Source organism: Mus caroli, unplaced genomic scaffold, assembly GCF_978045245.1.
Source record: "Mus caroli unplaced genomic scaffold, Mus_caroli_1 scaffold_2, whole genome shotgun sequence".
Lineage (NCBI taxonomy): Eukaryota > Metazoa > Chordata > Mammalia > Rodentia > Muridae > Mus > Mus caroli.
Window position 1 is genome coordinate 109,737,916 of NW_028227257.1, and position 19,217 is coordinate 109,757,132.

Genomic DNA, 19,217 nt, shown 5'->3' on the forward strand with positions numbered 1-19,217 from the left:
ATCTTCCCTCTGAAATTTCACAAGCCAGGCTTCCATCTTCTGCACTGTTCTCAACATTATCTTCCAAGCTTCTACACAACATTCCACAGAGCTCTTAACACCAAATGGATCTTCTAGCCCAAAGTTCCAAAGTCATTCCACAGTTCTCCCCCCAAAAATGGTTGTGTTGTGTACTCCACTCCTGATACCAATTTGTGTTAGGGTTTTAATTCATGCACAAACATGACCAAGAAACAAGTTGGGGGGGGGTCGCTATTCAGCTTACTCTTCCACATTGCTGTTGATCACCAAAGGAAGTCAGGACTGGAACTCAGGCAGCTCAGGAAGGAGGAGCTGATGCAGAGGCCATGGAGGGATGCTGCTGCTTACTGGCTTGCTTCCCCTGGCTTGCTCAGCTTTCTTTCTTTCTTTTTTTTTTTTTTTTTTTTTTTTTGGTTTTTCGAGACAGGGTTTCTCTGTGTAGCCCTGGCTGTCCTGGAACTCACTCTGTAGACCAGGCTGGCCTCGAACTCAGAAATCCGCCTGCCTCTGCCTCCCAAGTGCTGGGATTAAAGTCGTGTGCCACCACGCCTTGCTTTCTTATAGAACCCAAGACTACCAGCCCAGGGATAACTCCACCCACAAGGGGCCCTCCCCTGTCGATCACTAATTGAGAAAATGCCTTACAGCTGGATCTCATGAAGGCATTTCCTCAACTGCAACTCCCTTTTCGGTGATAACTCCAGCTTGTGTCAAGTTGACACACAAAACCAGCCAGTACAGTTTTATTAGATATTTTTTTTACCTATATTCATGAAGTAGATTTGCAACTTTCCTTTTATATAATAAATTTCTTCATCAGATTTTGTGTTATAGTAACATAAAAATGAATTGAGAAATGATTTTGTGTTTACCATTATTTCTAGGCGTCTAAGAACAGTGTTATATTTTCCTTTACTTTTGATAGTTTATTGATCAAGCTCTCCAGGTCTGGACATTTTCTGTAGACATTTAGAATAATGGTGTCAGTTTCTGTTAATGTGGTTAGAGTTCTTTGAAGTTTTCATTTTTGTGTCAGTTTTGACACACAAAATCATATTTTTAGGGATTTATCCCTCACCCCCTTTTTAAAGGAAAATTCAAGTTTTAGTTGTTCCTATGTTTTTGTCTTTAATCTGATGATGTCTTTTTCTGAAGTGGCATGTAATCGCACTCTGTGTCTTGTTCCCTCCACGAGTGGCCTGTTAGTGGCCATTAGTCCTACTCAGCAGTCAGCTTCCAGTTCTGCTCACTCCTCCTTGCTTTTCAGTTTGACTTTTGTTCTAGTTTTAGTTGAAAAGTATAATTTTCATTTTATTCTGTTGTCCCCCCCCCCCAGAATATTGTTTTTCTTGGTCCCACAAGATGATACTTGAAGTCTAGCCACCTGAGTTTGAACCCTGAGACCTAGGAAAGAACCAGTTTCCACAAATTGTCCTGTGATCTCCACATGTGTGGTGTGACACACTTTCTCCTTCTCCAAATCAAGAAATGTAAAAGTTTTAGAACCAGCACCATTGTGTTCTTCACCTGGCTCCCTCCGGCTGGGGTCCTGGGACTGAATCCGCAAGCACAAACCAGGTCCTCCTCAGGGTTCTCCCTCCCGCTGTGAGACGCAGCACTGGCCATGGTTCACAGTGTGCCTGCCAGCACAGTCTTTGCTCCGTTCCCGGTGATGAACTTGTTCATGGCTGCTGTGTGCAATCAGTCCATGTTTGCACCCATGCTCCTTCTTTTCTTGGTCATCTTGGAAGCCTGAACCTAACTAGTTCTGGGTTTTGTCCTCTCCCTCCTTTGAAGCTCTTTGGGTTTGATTTGTTGCTCTTTTTTTTAAAGCTGTGGTAAATGTTCAGCTCTTGGGTTTCTGAATCCTTCCTCTCATGTAACTGGGGTTTATGGACACAGTTAAGCTTTAAGGTCTGTAGTTCAGTGTGGTTTTTCCTAGGTTTTGATGTTGTGCTGGGTGTGTGTATGTGTGTGTTGTGCTGGGTAGATAGGTTTTTGTTTTGTGTTTGTGTGGGTATTTATTGCATTTTATTCAGTTAAAAGCATTTTGTAATATCCATTTATGTATTATTTTGGGGGGAGGCGGTTGAGACAGGGTTTTTCTGTGTAGCATTGGCTATCCTGGGACTTGCTCTGTAGGCTAGGCTGGCCTCGAACTCATAGAGATCTGCCTTCCTCTACCTTCCAAGTGCTGGAAAAATATTTCTCTTAATTTTCTCTTTTTCATTTTAATTCCCTCAGTTCACTCTGTCCCTTCCCACTTTTTGTGTCATCTTTTGTTGTTGTTTAAATGATTTACCAACTAATGTATGGGGACATCCACTGAAATGTGGTCCTTCTCTGGAAGCCATTGAGTGTCCATAACTACTCAGTTAGAGGCGGGGACTTCTGAGCCCCCCTCTCTTCCATGTACACATTGACTGGCTTGATCATGTGCTGCTCTTGTGCAGGCAACCACAGCTGCTGTGAGTTGATGGGTGCAGTGGTCATGTGGTGTCCAGAAGTTTTGCTTGGGTATTCCCAAACCTTAGGGTCTTAGAGTATTACTTCCCCCCTCCCTCATCAGGGGTAGAGTTTTGTTTTGATTTTGCCTTTTTGGGGGTGGGGTGGGGGATATTAATTGTCTCATCTGTAGCTGAGCACTGCAGTGGCACATCTGCGCTTTGTACTTTGACCAGTTGTGAGTCTTGCATTCTTCACCCTCTACTCCACTGCACGAGGAAGCCTCTCTTAGGCAGTTGGAGAGCTGCACTGCTCTGTGAGTGTAGACATACAGTTTAGAAGCCAACTTGCTATAATGTCCATTTAGCAGAGTAATGATAGAGGCTCACTTCTGGGCCTGTTGGTTCTTAGCCACATGCGGATCCTTCTGTAGCACTTGATCACACACCTGAAAGGATAAAAATGTCAGCGTGTAATAGATTCCTGCATACCCAGGTTTATCAGTGAGCGACAGTATTTGGAACTGACAGGATGCATAGGATCAGCCTAAGTGTCTATCAGCCGATGGAGAGATAAAGGTATACTGTATACACAAAGTAGGCTTTACTTCCACCATAACGAATGCGGTTATGTTATTTTTTGAAGAAATAGATAGATCTGGGTAGCATAATATGAAGAAAAATGAGCAAAACTCAAATACCACTTTTTCTTTTATACATAAACTCCAGATTAGAGTACCTACAAACAAATCTAAGTAAGACACATGAAAATAGAGGACTTTGGGGAGTAGATTGGGATAGTAAAAGGATATAGAATGGTATATGAGCAAAATATATGATATTCATGTATAGAAATTGCATAGCACAACATTTTTGGTATGCTAACTTATACTTGTGCCTAATCTTAACATAAAAGAAGAAGCCATATAACTAAAACTGACTTTATTTTCAAAAAGGTACTGTATTGAATCAGCTTTTTGTTTTGTTTTGGTTTTTTGTTTGTTTTTCGAGACAGGGTTTCTCTGTGTAGCCTTGGCTGTCCTGGAACTCACTCTGTAGACCATGCTGGCCTTGAACTCAGAAATCTGCCTGCCTCTGCCTCCCAAGTTCTGGGATTAAAGGCATGCACCACCACAGCCCGGCCTAAATCAGTGATTTTGATAGTTAATTTATTTCTTTTCATTTTATCCCTTACTTTGGAATTAGATGTGAGTTGTCAAACTTTTGTGGGGTAGATAATGTATGAATCATAGTCATAGCCTTGTGCATGTTGAACCACTGAATTGTGCTTTGGCTCCTAAAAAGCTTTTTGTTTTTTCTTTCCTGTTTCTTTTGAGACAAGGTCTCCATTAACTCAGTAAGTATGGCCTCAAACTTTTATAAGTATGAGGGTGACCTTGAACTTCTGGCCCTCTCACCTAAGCACCACTCTGCCATTTTATGTGGTATTGGGGATAGAACCTAGGGCCTCATGCACATTAGCCAAGCACTCAACCAGTTGAGCACATCCCCAGCCCCCAAACACTTTCTTGGAAAGAATTAGCACAACTGCTCTTGTGTTGCAGTGTGAGCACAGCCATAGATGGAAGATGGTCTGCCATATATAAAAATGAAATCTCATCTGTGGACATGGAAATTTGATTTTTATACATGAAAGAAACTGGTTGTTCTCTTCCAAGGATGTTAGTGGTAAGCAGATGTTTGTCTTTTAATAGATAAAAGTCAAGAACCAAAAGTGTTAACTGTCTTTTTGGTATAGCAGTGCAAATATGTTAATTGTATTAAAACATTTCATTGTGGTGAGAAATACATGACATGCAGTTTACTGTCTTAATCATTCCTAAGTTTAGTACTGATAATTGTATGTGGTTTTATTGTTGAACAGCTATTTCCAGATTTTTTTTATCTTGTGAAGCTGTGACCCTGCTGTTAAACCCGTGACTGCTCACTCTCCCCCATCCCTAGCCCCTGGCACCACAGTGCACTTTCTTCTGTCTCTGAGTTTGACTGCTCCTATTTGAGTGGAATCATACACTAGACACTATTATCCTTCTTGCTATGGCTTATTTTACTCAGTGTAATATCTTCAAAGGTTTACTATATTTCAGCAAGTGTCAGAATTTCTCTTTTGTTAGGCTTAGTAAAGTCCTAAAGTATATTTATTCACTGATCTACCAATGACATTTACAATGCTTCCACCTGTTATAGTAATGCTATTGTGAGGGATACTTTAACAGAATCTTTGTATGCTTTGACCAGCATTTATTTCCTCAATCCACACCCCAGCCGAACTCAGTCTGTTCTTTCTTGTGAGTTAAATTTGTTTGATTCCACGTGTATATGGTATTTCTTTCTTTGCCTGGCTTGTGGCACTTAGCAAATGTCTTATGTAGATTTGTTCATGCTTGCTTGGTGGGAGGATGTTTCTAAAAGGTAAAGAGAGTATCCCATTATATATTTATCTGCGGAGTGACACTTAGGTTGATTCTGTGTGTGGCTGTAATGGACAGTGTTGCAGTAAATAGGGAACGCAGATGGGTCTGACATTGGGTTTTCTGTTCCTCTGCATAGATGCATGCAGAATTGCTGGACCAGGATATCTTCATAGATTTCTAGCCGTGTATATTCATCTCCAAGGAAATGTCTGTTTGAGATTGTGGCCTGTTTTAAATTATTTAGCCAACTATTTTAACTTAAAAAAAATATTACTGTGTGTGGATGATGGTGTGTGTGTCACAGGAGTGTATAGTTGGAGAACTGATTGGTAGAGTCTAGTTACTGCTGTGGGCTCTATGTGGAGTCTGGTTACTGCTGTGGGCTCTATGGTGAAGCATGTACCTTTACCCCTTGAAGCATCTTGCCTGGCCCAAGCCAACCATATTTTATTAGTTTTTATATTTTTGCTGTTTTTGTTTTAGGCAGCCAGCATTTTAAACATAGACTGTGTCTTTTCCCTTTTCATCATGCTAATAGAGTACAGTTGGAAAGAACATGAAGCAGGGTTGATTTGTTGTAAATACCAGTAGATGTGCTCAACATCTCAAAGTCTTATTATTTTTAGTTACTGTTATTTTCTGTGCTGAGGACTCAGCCATCCAGGCCTTATGCATGCTAGCAAGTGCCTTATTACCGAACTATATCCCAGCTTATGTGTTTTGAGACTGTCTCATTCTGTAGTCCAAGCTGCCTGGGAACCTCTGGTCCACCAGCTTTCAGTCCCTTGAGTTGTGGGTATGATAGGATTGTGCCAGCAGTGAATTACACTGTAAACAAATAACAGCTTAGAACGAGGAGCTTTTCTAATGTTACAGAAATAGATTCAGGATTAATTTTTTCCCATGTCAGAGAATTATTCAGTCATACTTTGCCTGTGTAGTATAATCAACTAAGGTGGTAAGTGATAAGTTTTATGATGTATCCAGGCAAAATAATTTCAAGTTCTTTTTTTTTTTTTTTAAATTCATGTAGCAAGTTGAAGCAATGTTTTTGTCCTTTGGCTTATGTATAGTAGCATCAGTCATTTAAATGATCCCAAGTATAGATGGGCTCTGTACATAGATGGCAGAGAAACAGCAGTTTTCCAGTCTTATTACTCTCAGTTCTGTGTGCTGTGTTGTATTCGTGCCTTTCCTCTTTCCATTCATCTCATGCTGTTTGCTGATGACAAGTGACTCATTGCCTCAGTGCAGACCCCTGAGTGTCCCTCCTCACTGCTGGATAGGCAAGTTAGCCCTGACAGTCAAAGTCACTATTGATCTTTCTTATTTACACCTCTCTCCAGGACTGGGGGCTGCAGACAGGAAGATTCCTGGCAAGCAGTCTCGGCCAGTCAGTTAGCTCCAGATTCAGTGAGAGATCCTATTTCTCCAGCCCCAAATGCTGCGAGCAGGGATACTGAGTTTGTTATGTGTTTTGAGAGTACACAAATTCTAAGTTTATTACATTATTTGTGGCTTGGTGAACAATTACTATTATTTTTTCCTCTAAAACATTCAGGTTTTATTTTTCAAAAATGTAAAGCTTGTTTTTTTGTCGGGGAGGGGGGGGAGCATTGGGAATTGACAACTTGATGAATTTTTGAACATATAATTGTTAGTTATGAAAAATAAACTCATACTGAGAATTGGATTGATAAGAATTTTTATGCATGCTCTTTGATTTAGCAGTATGTTAACTTACTTTATCACATCATGAACATTTTCTTTTCATTTTGAAGTTGTAAATATCAGGAGCAACTTGTTGCAGGATATTTGATCTGTGAATTCCGAGATTGTTATTTACTGGGGGGGAAAAAAAACCAAACAAATCTGTTTTTAGTTGTGGTATGGCTCAGCCCTTAGCACACACCTTTAATCCCAAACAATGAATGTAAAGTTAGTGTGTAGAAGACACTTGAGTTTGAAAGTGATGTCTAATTGAGTGGCAGACAAAGTGGCAAATCAGAGAAAGATCTGCCAGGACAGGATATGCCCAACTCTCAGTGGAAGAGAAGGAAAAGAGTCAAGATCAGAGGGAGCAGCCCAGAGGGAGGAAAAAGGTAGGAGACTGTTTTACTGGAAGAGTTTTACAGAGACAGGTTGAAGAGAGAAGAACAAGGTAGATACAGGTGAAGACAGACAAGCCAGATTGAAAATGAACCGGAAAATTAGAACAGATTGCCAAAGTTAGTATGAGGTCAAGAGAGAGAAGTCAGATTGAACCAGTCAGCTTGGAGAGGAGTTTGAGCCAGAACAGCTGAGCTGAACCAGTCAGCCAGAGATCAGAAAGAACGAGGAAGGGGTGAGTTTATTCAGCAGTAAGTCTCAGAGGCTGAAAACATTTTAGGCCTACATAAGATTGTGTTAGCAGACACTAGAAGTGTCCAGGCCTGTGTTAGCTGATGATCGGAGACAACAGTTACTTCAGGTAAACAGAAGTTACCTTTACAGCTGCTGCTTTGTTGTTGTAACAAGAAGGGGGAAAAGTGCCTCAGAGGGGAAAAATAGTATTTCAGTTTTTATTGGATGTTAGGGCTTACAGGTGGGGTTTAAATTTAATTAATGTGCATTTTTGCATTTTTTGTTATTGTAGCAATTTGTGTGTGTGTTTTGTTGTTCTTTTTGTTTGTTTGCTCAAGACAAGGTTTCTCTGTATAACCACCTGGAACTTTCTTTGTAGACTATGCAGGCCTCAAACTCACAGAGATCCTCCTGCCTCTGCCTTCTGAGGCGTGTTCCATCATGCCTGGCTCAGTTTTGTGTTTTTTATTAAGGGACCAAAGAGAACAAAATGAAATTGCTTCTTTTTAAACTAAAAATACATACTCCTTTGCTCATGGCAAATGATTAGCACTATGAAATGAATCTTGTCAGTGAATTATGACAATTGAAAGAAAAAATATTTTTAAATGATTGTATAGATATGCCTATACCTCTGAGGAGTGGGATCTAGGAGGTGTGAGTTTGGGAGGAGCTTTCTATATTTTATTGTTTAAAAAGTAGCAGTTATTTTAAGAGTGAGGGAATAAATGAGAGCAGAAAGGATGAATGAGCAGTGAGCACTAGGAGGGGAGAATGGAAGCTCAGTTTCTAACTGACTGTGTCGACACTTCACTGGCGAATGTTCTTTGTCCTAGCACAGTTGTACACTCACTCCTCTTTCTCCACTCTCTATTTCTGTCATATATACAGACTTCTTCTAGAACCTTCTTTCAGAATAAAAGTGTTCTCAACTGAGTGTCTTTAACCTTTAACAAGTGACCATATAACTTAACCTCTTTTTTAATTTCCTTATTTTTAAAATGGGACGATATGTTAATATAAGATCTAGTATAAAGTACGTAGCTGTATATTCATGTATGAATGCATGAGGGGAAAATTAAAATTGTAAACCTGAGGCTAGAGAAAAAGAATCTTGGCTAATTATCTTACGTGACATTAGAGAGATTAAGCATTGAAATCTATGCTATTCTACCTTCTAGGAATTTCAGACCCCAGGGAGAAAGTTGGAAGGAGTATAAATTATGATGTATATTGTATGTGCTGGTGTACACCTCTATGCTAGTGTGGGAATCGGTACATTTTATTGAATGAACATTAAGTGACAGGTTTAGTACAACATACAAAAATACAAACTTGTTTTACTGTAACAGATATATTGTATCACTTTTCTGTTTTATATATGAGGATGCTGACTAGGGGTGGGGTGGGGTGGGGGGGACTTGACCAAGCCTACATAGTTAGAGTGTGTGTGTTGTGTGTGCCATGACATGCATGTAGAGGTCATAGGACAGCTGCCAGTATAGGCTCTTACCTTTGTTCTTCTTTGACATAGGATCTACTGTTGTTTCTGTTGCATATTCTAGATTAGCTGGCTTACAGACATCTGTTGATCCAAACTCAGGTCTTCAGGCTTGTGTTGCAAATGCTGAACCATGTCCTGCATGTATTTGTTTGTTTATTTTTGATGAAGGACTAGTTATCAGACGGTAGGCTTTCCTAAACCTGCTTTATTTAGGGTTCTTGAATACTTCAACCTCTCTCCTATCCCACTGACCAGAGCTTGCAGAGAAAGAAGGTTAGTAGGAAAAGGAGATTGTGGACCTGTTTAGAAGTAGTTCTTTGGGACTAGACTCTTGTTATCAGGATACCATCAATCCAGTCCAATAGGAAACACCAAACACCAATCAGTAACCATGGCTCCGTCCAGCAGAAACCACAACGCCTTGCCAAATCATCGCGAGTCAGTGGAAGCAGCGGGAATACCATTATAAGTTCTTTGGTGAGTTTCCCTCTACATAGTGAAGACCATTAAAGAAGCGAGACCAGCGAAGTGTTGCACAGCTAGTGAAGGCCAGCAAAGCATCGCATAAAGTCGGAATGCAAGAGCGTCCTCTCACTGTCTGAGGGGTTCCATTTTTACTCTCTCTGAATATCATGCACCCTCTAACAATGTCTGCTCCAGAAAAACATCATCACATGCCCTCTCGAGTGTCTGCTTCAGCAAAACATCCTCTCCAAAGACAGCTTCCAGAAAAACATCATGTGACACAACTAAGTTTCCAAAAGAAACTGGAAATTTCCACTTTATCAGACATTTTTTAAAAATTAGTTTTTAAAAGTCATATTAGAGAAGCAGAAATCCAATGAGTTGCCTCTGATTCAATCTGTGCAGTTTGGTCTCAGTATATCTTAATTCTTCCCTGTGAAGACAAGAATAGTGTTTAAAATGATACAGCTTTAGACTTGGAGTGAGTCTAGAGTAGACTGTCGTCTTCTCACTATAGACTTATATAATTGAACATATACATTAGGTACTGTGCCTGTCATGACTCTGTAATCATTTGGATAAAATACTTTGTTATTGTATGTGTATGCAGTCAGTCTCTCTCTCTCTCCCCCCCATAGAGTATGGGTTAGGTATATATGGCTCTGAGATAGTTGACTAGAACAGAATTAAGTGTCCAAACAGAATTTGCTTGTGTGAAATGTGATAGGTGACCAGAGAGGTATTTCAAGTCAGTGGAGAAGGTTGTATTCATGAGAAAATTTTCTTTTGGGGGAAAACTAGATATACCAAACACTTAAAAAGAAGAGTTCTAACTAAAACTATTAGAAAAGTTTAAGGTATGTTTTTATTAGACTCCTGTGAGAGCAAGCTGTTAGAAAATGACTTTCTGATTGATTTTGTGGTACTCATTTAGCATGTTGTGGTTTAACTGCCAGAAAATGAGACGACAGAGTAAGTTATGTAAAACATTGTCAATGAAATTGTATTATGTGAAAATGGGTATTTTAAAATACTTTTTGAAACTATAATTAGATAATTTTCCCTTTCCTCCCTCCTAACCCTCCCATCTACCCCTCTTTTAAATTCATGGCCTTTTTTTTTCTTTAATTGTTGTGTGTGTATGCACCGAATATGTATTACCATTTCAAATCTGAGGAATTGGGCACAGTAAGGAAATACCAAATCAAAGCAGGACTGAAACCCAGTAGAGAAAACTCCAGATCCTCTGGCTCCATGTCTACTGTCAGAAGGCTAGCATGGCTGTGGCCTTCTGGCTTTGCTCTCTTGGGCTCGCTCTACTCCCTGTATGGAGCCCTCCATAATAGATATGCCATGGCTCTAGCACCTCAATATCTTGGGGCCTTCAGCACAACTCAAGTTTTACTTTTACAGTGCAGTGACCTCTCTGGGCTTCTTTCAGTTTTTGTTAGGGCCTTGATGGAGGTGTCGCTCCTACATACTGCCTGGACTCAGCAGCTCTCCTTAACCAAGGAAGATTCTACGATTCTCCAACTCCCTTTATTCATGTGTGTGTGTGTGTGTGTGTGTGTGTGTTAAAAATACAACCTGTTTATCACTCTGTATAATGCTACTTGTATGTATGGTTTTAGGACTGACGATTTTTATTGAGTGGTATACACTTGTCTGGAACAGACTATTTTTCCTGTTCTCAGCATTCTTTATTTACCTGTAGGTCTTTAGCTAGGGTTGAGGCCTTGTGAGATTTTCATCTTCCATGTCAGCATGTCTAATGTTTTCTTTGCTCAGTTCATGGTTAGGCAGCCATGTTTGTGCTATTTCATGGATATAGCTTCTGACATTTCTAGGAGATACAGTCCCATAGCAAACTCCCTGATTTTCTGCCTCTATAGTAATCTTTCCAGCCCTTTCTGCAGTGTTGCCGGGCTCTATAGTTTTGCATTTTGATCAGTTACATTTTTCTGTAATGATCTGTTGCTTGGTGGAAAATGAAGGTTGTATGTATGTATGTATGTATGTATGTATTTTGGGGCAGATGAAAACCATACTTCTGGTGAGACCCTGGAGAATGACCAAAATGGATGTTTTAAGGCTAGTCTGAATTACTCTGAAGTGTTAGAAAAACACTTTGTTGTTTCCTTCATTTGTCCCTGTACTTTGAAGTGTGCTAAGACAACAAAAAAAGATGACTCATTTAAATTGAATATTTTACTTTATTAAACTGATTTCTTAGGTTTATCCTGAATTTTTTTTAAATAAAAATGTTCTCAGCTGTATCAATTTATGAAAAATATTAACAGAAGAAAAACTTAAACTTATGTATAAGCCATAATATCAGATCAAATGTAACACAGAAAGTTAATCTCGAATGAATTTAGTTTTTGGATTTTGGGAAGTTTCAAGTTTTTAAAAATTTTATGGTGATGTCTCAGCAGCAGCAGAATCTATTAGAGAGGTTTTTAATGAATGGACTTATTTTCTTAGCTCTTTGGTAACCGTAAATTTTAAAGACATGCTTTCTAAATATTTTTATTTTGACTGTCAAAGATGAAGACTTAGGTAAGTAAGAATTATACAATGAAAAGTTTGTTAAAAACAAAGATGGTGTAATTGTAAACACTGCTGATTTATCATAATTAATACACCCTCAAATTAGTACAAAAAGCATTTTGGAAAGTCATGCTTTTTGACAGCTGTTGGTCTTTGATGTAAGACACAGGCAGAGAGGAGGGTGGGATACAGCACAGTGATCTGATAGGTTCAAGTCATACATGTGCTGCATTTTTGTTCTCTGAGACTGTTTTGATTATAAAGATTGCTGTTGATCTCTAATTTGGATAGTCTCAGCTATTGTTTTTATTTGAAATTTGGAGTTTACAACTGTAAATCTGACAATTAGGCAAGTAAAAATAATGGAATGCAGGGTAGTTAGAGGATGCTCTTTTTGTTGATGGTGGCTTTTTGAGACAGATCTTATCCTATAGCTCAGGCTAGCCTTGAACTTGGAATTCTCTTGTCTTGATCTCTGGAATTCTAGAATTCCTGTCAGGTACTATTAATTGTAGGCTATTCCTTAAGAGTGTTAATGTTTTTAGTATGTTCTATAATTTTTTACAAAGTATAATCACCATGTAATAATGGGTAGTGGTGGTGTCACTTTTTCTTAGAGATGTTCACCCCTGTAATTGAGCATGGAACATGTGAGGGTTAAATGAGAACTTAGATCAGATTGAAATCTTTGAAACATGCTCTCAGATGATAGCATAACCATGTGCTTTAAATATGTTTTAAAAGATCAAAGGAAGAATGATAATATTGAAACTTCAATTCCACAAATTGTGTTATATCTTCCCAAAATTTATGACATTCTTTTTGTATTACAGTGTCAGAGCTGAGTAGTTGTGACAAGAGACCATACAGTATAATTTTCATCACTTTATAGTGCTCTTAGCTTGTAGCATTTAGTGATACAGTTATAATGTGACTGCATGCTGAGTGTCATGGCTCTTGTTGGTCTTTGTTACTAGTTCACGTCCATCAAAACGAGAGAAAATGGACTTTGAGTGATGTGTGTACACATACAAATCCCTGTGTGCATATATGTGCTGGAACTAAAACCCAAGTATTGTACATGCCAAGTATATACTCTATGATGGAGCTACACCCTTGGCCCTTGAATGGAATTTGGATTACTTTGTTGAATTAAATAACAAACAAACAAAAAAGATTGTTTTTATTATTGGGATAGAAGTATATATGTTGACATTACCAGCGTAAACATACTGCCACATTCCCTACTTTTGGGATTGTAATGGGAAATTTTGAAATGAAGTATCTCATCATGGTATAATTTCTCCCTAAATGAAAAAAAAACCAAAGTTAACATCAAAACAAGACTCATTTGCTACCTAAGCAGAATCATTTATTGACGTTGAGTTAATTAAATTGTTGGATCATAGAAGTCAAAAAAGTTATGTCCACAGACTTGTTTAAAACTCTTAGCTTTTTGGCAAGAATAATTGACTTTAACACTTAAGGACATCTGGGGTAGTTTTGATAGTCAATTAAAAACAAGGCACATGGTTTATAGAGGTTCTTCTGGCTCTTGAGGAATTGACAGATGTTATTGGTGCTGCTCAGTTGTTATTTACTGGAGAACTCACTGACATGTTTAAAGTGGCAGAAAAATTAACCATGGGAATGCGTTTTGTAGAATACTTGCAGACAAGTAATTTCAGAGTTGCGGGAGCACCTAAGTACAAATGGAAGTGGAACTCATTAAGCTGTGCTGTGGTGGGTAGTGATAAGTATGTGTGGAGCACATAAAAGTTGTGCAGATTCTGAAAACTGATAAGAAAAATGTCAGATGTTCAAAGCCTATGGTTGTCAGTGTGTTATTCATCAGCAAGTCATTTGCAGAGAGTATGTGACTCACTCTTGTGAGTGCCATTCACTCTCATGGAGTTAAGATACCATTGCTTCTACAGATATTTGTTAAGAGCAAAAGCTGAGTATCCTGACTGGCTTAGTGTTAGTAAAGTATCTTGTTTGTTTTTACAGTTGTTTAAAGGCCATTGAAAATTTTATGATCAAAGAGGACCAACTATTATCAGTTACTATTACCAAATACTGTTTACTTTTGAAAATTATTTTTTCTTCAGATTCACAGTTTTTTTTTTTTTTTTCAAACGAATGTACTATAAAGCTACAAGGTAAAATAATGTGCACCTGCCAAGCATGGTGGCATGTTCCTTTAATTCTGTCACCCAAGAGGTAGAGGCTGGTGGGTCTCTGAGAGGCCAGCCTGGTCTACAGAGTAAATTCCAGGACAGATAAAGCTAGAGAAACCCTGTCTCAAAAAACCAAAAATAAATAAAATAGAATGCACATGTAGTGGTGGTGTGCCCTAGTGTACACCTGAGTGCCGCTAAGAAGGCACACATATGCACAGGTATAGTTTTTCAGATGGAGTAGCAAGCTCAAAGGAAACTCCCATGTGTCAGAATTTCCCTAGTTATACAACTGAAGAGCTTCTACTGACCCTTTAATTGATTCTGTACTGTAGTGACACATTGCAAACCAAACCTTCTAAAGAGCCACCCAGTAGAATGCTACACTTGTTTTTCAAGTAATGAATGTCTTCAACTAAAATCACAGGAGTTTGGTGTCAATAGTTAGCTTATGTCAGTGAAAGTATATCAGAGTCAGGAGCACTGGCTGCTCTTGCAGAGGACCTGGGTTCAGTTTCCAGAGCCTACATGATAACTCACAAACATCTGTAACTCCACTTCCTGGAGATATGAGACAGGCAGGCATGTGGTACACATGCATACACTCTGCACACATAAAGTAAATATAAATAAGATCTAAGGATGTAATTAATGAAAATGTAAAATGCTAAGTGAAGCTCTTGGGCTTCAGAATGGCCACTCTAACTATAGAAGCGTATTGCTAGTATGGAGAGGGACTGGATGAGTGTTTGAGTGGACTGATCTAGCTGGATCACATTTTTATTCATGGGTTCATTACAGCAGCAGTGATTTTTTTTTTTTAATATTAAAAGCTTAAAACACAGAGACTCATTTCATATGTGTATTTATGAGTGTCTGTGAGGTTTTAGGAATAAGAATCCCTAGTAAGTGATAAGTGAGATAATCTGTCCCCAAAGAGTCCATTCCTTTTATCAGCAGATGTGTATTGTAAGACACCTTTCTCAGTGGCCAGTATTTGAGTTTTACCCATGAAGTTTGTGGAAAACGTTTCTATTGTTATATAAATGTGTACAAGATTTTGCCTGCTAGCCTACAAAAATCAAAATACTTAGGATCTCTCTCTTTAAATTAAAAAAAAACAAAAAACAAAAATGTTGGCAAATTTTTGACAGCAGAGATTTCCAGATACAGAGAGCTTAGAGTCTTATGAAAATGCAGGAGTGATCTGAGCTGCAAGGGAGTGACCTGAGAGTTTATACTGATTTGAGTGCTTTTAGCTGATAAGGTTTTAAGTTAGCTAACAAATCTCTAGTGCTGTAGGTAGATTTTTCAGGCACTGCCAGTGTATTTTTAAATCACCTGTTCTGTGCCTGGACTTGTGCTGGGGCACTCATTCTCATGTATGTATGTATGTATGTGTGTGTGTGTGTATATGTGTGTGTGTGTGTGTGTGTGTGTGTATTCTTTAAAAAGTCTTTGAAAGTGTTAGAAATGTTGAAGTGAGGCATTCTTTGGTTTAATGCTTTTTCCCTTCAGATGCATATATGGGAAAGCTTTTCATCCTGGAAGATGTATGCATATACATACACAAGATCAGTAGGAAGTAAAATACCTTGTTACTGCTGTCTGGTCCTGGACAAAGTAAGACCTGTTGTCTTTATCTTCCTAAAAGCCTGGTGTATTATCAACACCAGTTGTCAGACCAAAAGAGAAGTATGGAACACTCATATTGCTTTAGAAACATTTTTTTCTTAGTCTTTTGCTTCTCTTTTCATTTGAAATGTCTTACACTAATCTTTAAATTTTTGATGAAGTTCAATTCATTAATTTTTAAAAATTAAAATATTTTATTGTAAAATCTATAATATAAATTCCTCCCTATTTTCAAGGCCCTGAGGATTGACCCTAAGGCCCCATGTATGCTAGGAGAGTGCTCACTTATAGTTCACTTAGACTCACAATTAATGTGTTCTTCCCACCCCTTAATGCATTAGAACAGAGTTGACAGTGCGTAGGCCTCTTCTTTTTTCTTATGTTTTTGAGGTGAGGTATGTATAATATTCTCCAGATGTAATTGTTGTCTTGGAGGCTCACTGCTGAGTAAGTTCACTCTTTCTCTTTCTGAGCTCTGGTTGGCTGGTTCAACTCAGATGTTCTGGCCCAAACTCTTCTCCAGACTGACTGATTCAAACTGGCTTTTCTCTGTTTCTGACTGAATTACTCTGCTTGGTCTCTTCATTTGATGCAGTCTGTTCTAATCTTCTGGCTTCTTCTCATTCTCTGGCTCGTTCTGTCTTTACCTGCAACCTATCTCTGTAAATCTATGGTAAAACTGCCCCCTCTCCTCTCACCCCTTTCCTTCTGCTCTCTTAAGATGCCTCTCTTTCCTGTCTGTATCCTATCTGATTCATTCTGTCAAATCTTTCTCTGATCTGTCACTTTGTCTGCCCCTCAGTTAGATGTCACTTTCAAACATGCTGCTTCCTTCTACAAACTAACTTTACCTTCATTGTTTGGGAATAAAGGTGTGTACTAAGGGCGTGTCTATATTTCAGCCAGAGGGATTAAAGGTGTGTGCTAAGGATATGTCTGTGTCCCAGCTAGATCACATAGACCTAGAAGGTCTTTGGATGGGATCCCTTGCCAGAACAGCCTTGTTGCTGGATTAAAATTCTCTACATGTAAGTAACCCTTGCTGTCTAGAGCTCTTTGTGTAGCCTGGGCTAGCCTTGAACTTAGGATCTTCCTGCCTTAGCCTCCTTAGTGTTAGGTTTGTAAGTATGTGCTACAACACCTAGCTTGTATAGGACTTGAGTTCTACAATAGCCAAGTGTTTTGTGGAACATCTTTTATGTATGTGTGCGTGTTGCTGTGCATGCTTCCTTGTTTGTGTGCGTACTGAACTATGGTCAGAAGTATCGATCTATAAGATGTTTTGTTATGGAGTGCACATTTTATAAATTTGTAGTTTCTTAATCTTTTTAGAGTGTTCATTTGTAAATTTTGTACTATAGTCTCACTATATGTAATATATATATACATATGTGTATGTGTGCACATATACATGTGTATGTGTTTGTTTTTTGCTTCTCTCTCTCTTCATAGGTGCAATGGATGAGCTTCACAGTCTGGATCCAAGAAGGCAAGAATTATTGGAAGCGAGATTTACTGGAGTTGCTACTGGGAGTACTGGGAGTACTGGGAGCTGCAGTGTTGGAGCAAAAGTGAGTAAAATTTTAATCTCATTTAAAGTCTGTGCTTCGTGTTAAGTGGTCTAGAACATATTTGGTGTTGAGATGGCTTGACCACCAGAGTTCAAGCCCCAGGACTCATGTTGGAAGTAGAGAACCAAGTCTTACAGATTGTCTATTGACCACCATAAAATGTGCTTCGGCCCCCTCAATACAAAACACTAAAACTACAGAGTATCTTTTGTGTAGGAGCTATATACATGCTTAATGGCAAAGTGTTGCTTTTTATGACTTTTATACTGTGTAGAAGTTAGTGTTTAGAAACCTGATTTCTTTTTATTTGCTCTGCAGAAGATCTCTATATTAATGGAGTTTTGTTTGGCAATTCTTGCTATTATTTCTTGACCAAAAGGTCCTTGCCTATGCCTGTTTATATGGAAGGAAGTGTGCCCTGCTTTACCTGTAGCAGTTTCTAAGTGTGATGTCTTACATGAAATCCTTTGCTCTGTTTTGAACTGAGTTTTGAACAGAGAGAGAGAGGGACCCAGTTTCCCACCAAGTTTGAATAGATTGTCTTTCTCTCCAACATGAATTTTTAGCACCTTTGTTGAACATCACTTGGCTGGACCCATGTGGGTTTCTTTGTCTTCTGCTGTGTTGATCTGTGCGTGTAGTCTTAGTAGCATGCTGTATCTGTTACATGTCTGGTATATATTTGAAATCAGTACTGTGATACCTCCATCCTTGCTCTTTTTTTTTTTTTTTCCTTTAACTCTTTGGCTTCTTAATGTCATTAATATTTCTATGTGAGTTGTAGCATTTCTTTTTCTGTTTCTGTCAATAATGTACTTGGCTTGTGATGGAGGATTGTGTTGAATCTATAGATTGTGTTTGCTAATATAACATTTTTACAATATTATACTAGCCCTTGGGCTCTATCTTGTAGTGACTCCAACTTGTCTATAATGTTTTAAGGTTTTCATTGTAATTTTTCATTTCCTTGGTTAGAAATCTGTTTATCATTTATTTATCTATGTATATTTCTCTATCTGCGTGCATATACACACATCTTTTAAATCTTACACTGTGCTGTCTCATCATGAATTTCCTTCTCATTATATGTCATTGATATAAGCTATTGGTTTTTGTATGTAGAACATGTATCCTAATACTTTGCTCAAAGTCTGTCAAATCTAAGAGCTTTCTGGAGGCTTTAAGAGTCCCGTTAAGAATAGAAACATATTATCTGTAAACAACTGTGAATAGAGTGAGTTCCTTTCCTATCTTGGCCCCATTGTTTCTTGTTCTTGTCTTACAACTGACTAATAATTCAAGTACCATACCGAATGAGAGTGAAGGAGTGGAAACCTGTCTTGTTCCTGATTTTAGAGGAAAGACTTAGTTTTTTTCTGCTTCAGTATAATGTTTTGTCATCAGAGTTTATAATGTTGCAGTTTGATCCCCTTTGCTGCTAAGTTGTTCAGCACTGGTCATGAAAGGATGTTGAACTTTGTCCAAAGACCTTTTCTACGGCTGTTGAGACAGCTGTGGTTCTGTCCCCGGTCTGTTCAGATGCTCGTTCCATCTTCTGATCAGTATGATTACTGTTAAGTCATCCTTTATCCTTCTCGGGGTAATTTTGTGTTTCTTACTTGGAGAAACTGCCAAATTGTTTTCTAACTGTTGTTTACCCTCTCAGCAGTGTACAGGAATATGGTTTCTCCATCCTTGTCAGGATTTGGTTACTATCTCTTCTAATACAGCATTTTGGTTGGTGTATAAAGCAACACCAATAGTGTTCTGATTTACCTTTCCCTGTTGACCAGGGATGCTGTACCTTTCCCATACACCCACTTACCATTGGTATGTCTTCTCTGATGGAGGATCTACTCAGATCCTGTCCTTGTTTTTAAGTCTGGTTGCTTTTAAATCTTGAGTTAAAAAGGTTCTTGTATGTGATGGATGGGTAATAGACCTTTGTATGATAAATAATTTACAGAGGTTTCTCCCATTCTTTGGGTATTTTATCTGAGAAACTTGCATAGTTGTGTCACATAATGTATACGTTTTGCTGAGAACTGTGGAGGAGTGAGTGTGCTATG

General features: G+C 38.5%; 1 protein-coding gene across 2 annotated transcripts in view; it reads left to right on the top strand.

Annotated features, from left to right (window-relative positions):
• The window catches only part of Tlk1 (tousled like kinase 1), a 111,757-nt gene that overhangs the window by 20,730 nt on the left and 71,810 nt on the right, over nucleotides 1–19,217 (top strand). Inside the window, exons 1-2 of one of the 2 annotated variants that reach the window (XM_029473978.2) lie at nucleotides 3,923–4,154; nucleotides 17,030–17,148. In XM_029473978.2, coding sequence (XP_029329838.1) covers nucleotides 17,035–17,148 — 114 coding nt within the window. In that variant the 5' untranslated portion in view covers nucleotides 3,923–4,154; nucleotides 17,030–17,034. Of the gene's footprint in view, nucleotides 1–3,922; nucleotides 4,155–17,029; nucleotides 17,149–19,217 lie in introns of those variants that run through there. The other variant, XM_021154516.2, reaches the window with a different exon arrangement.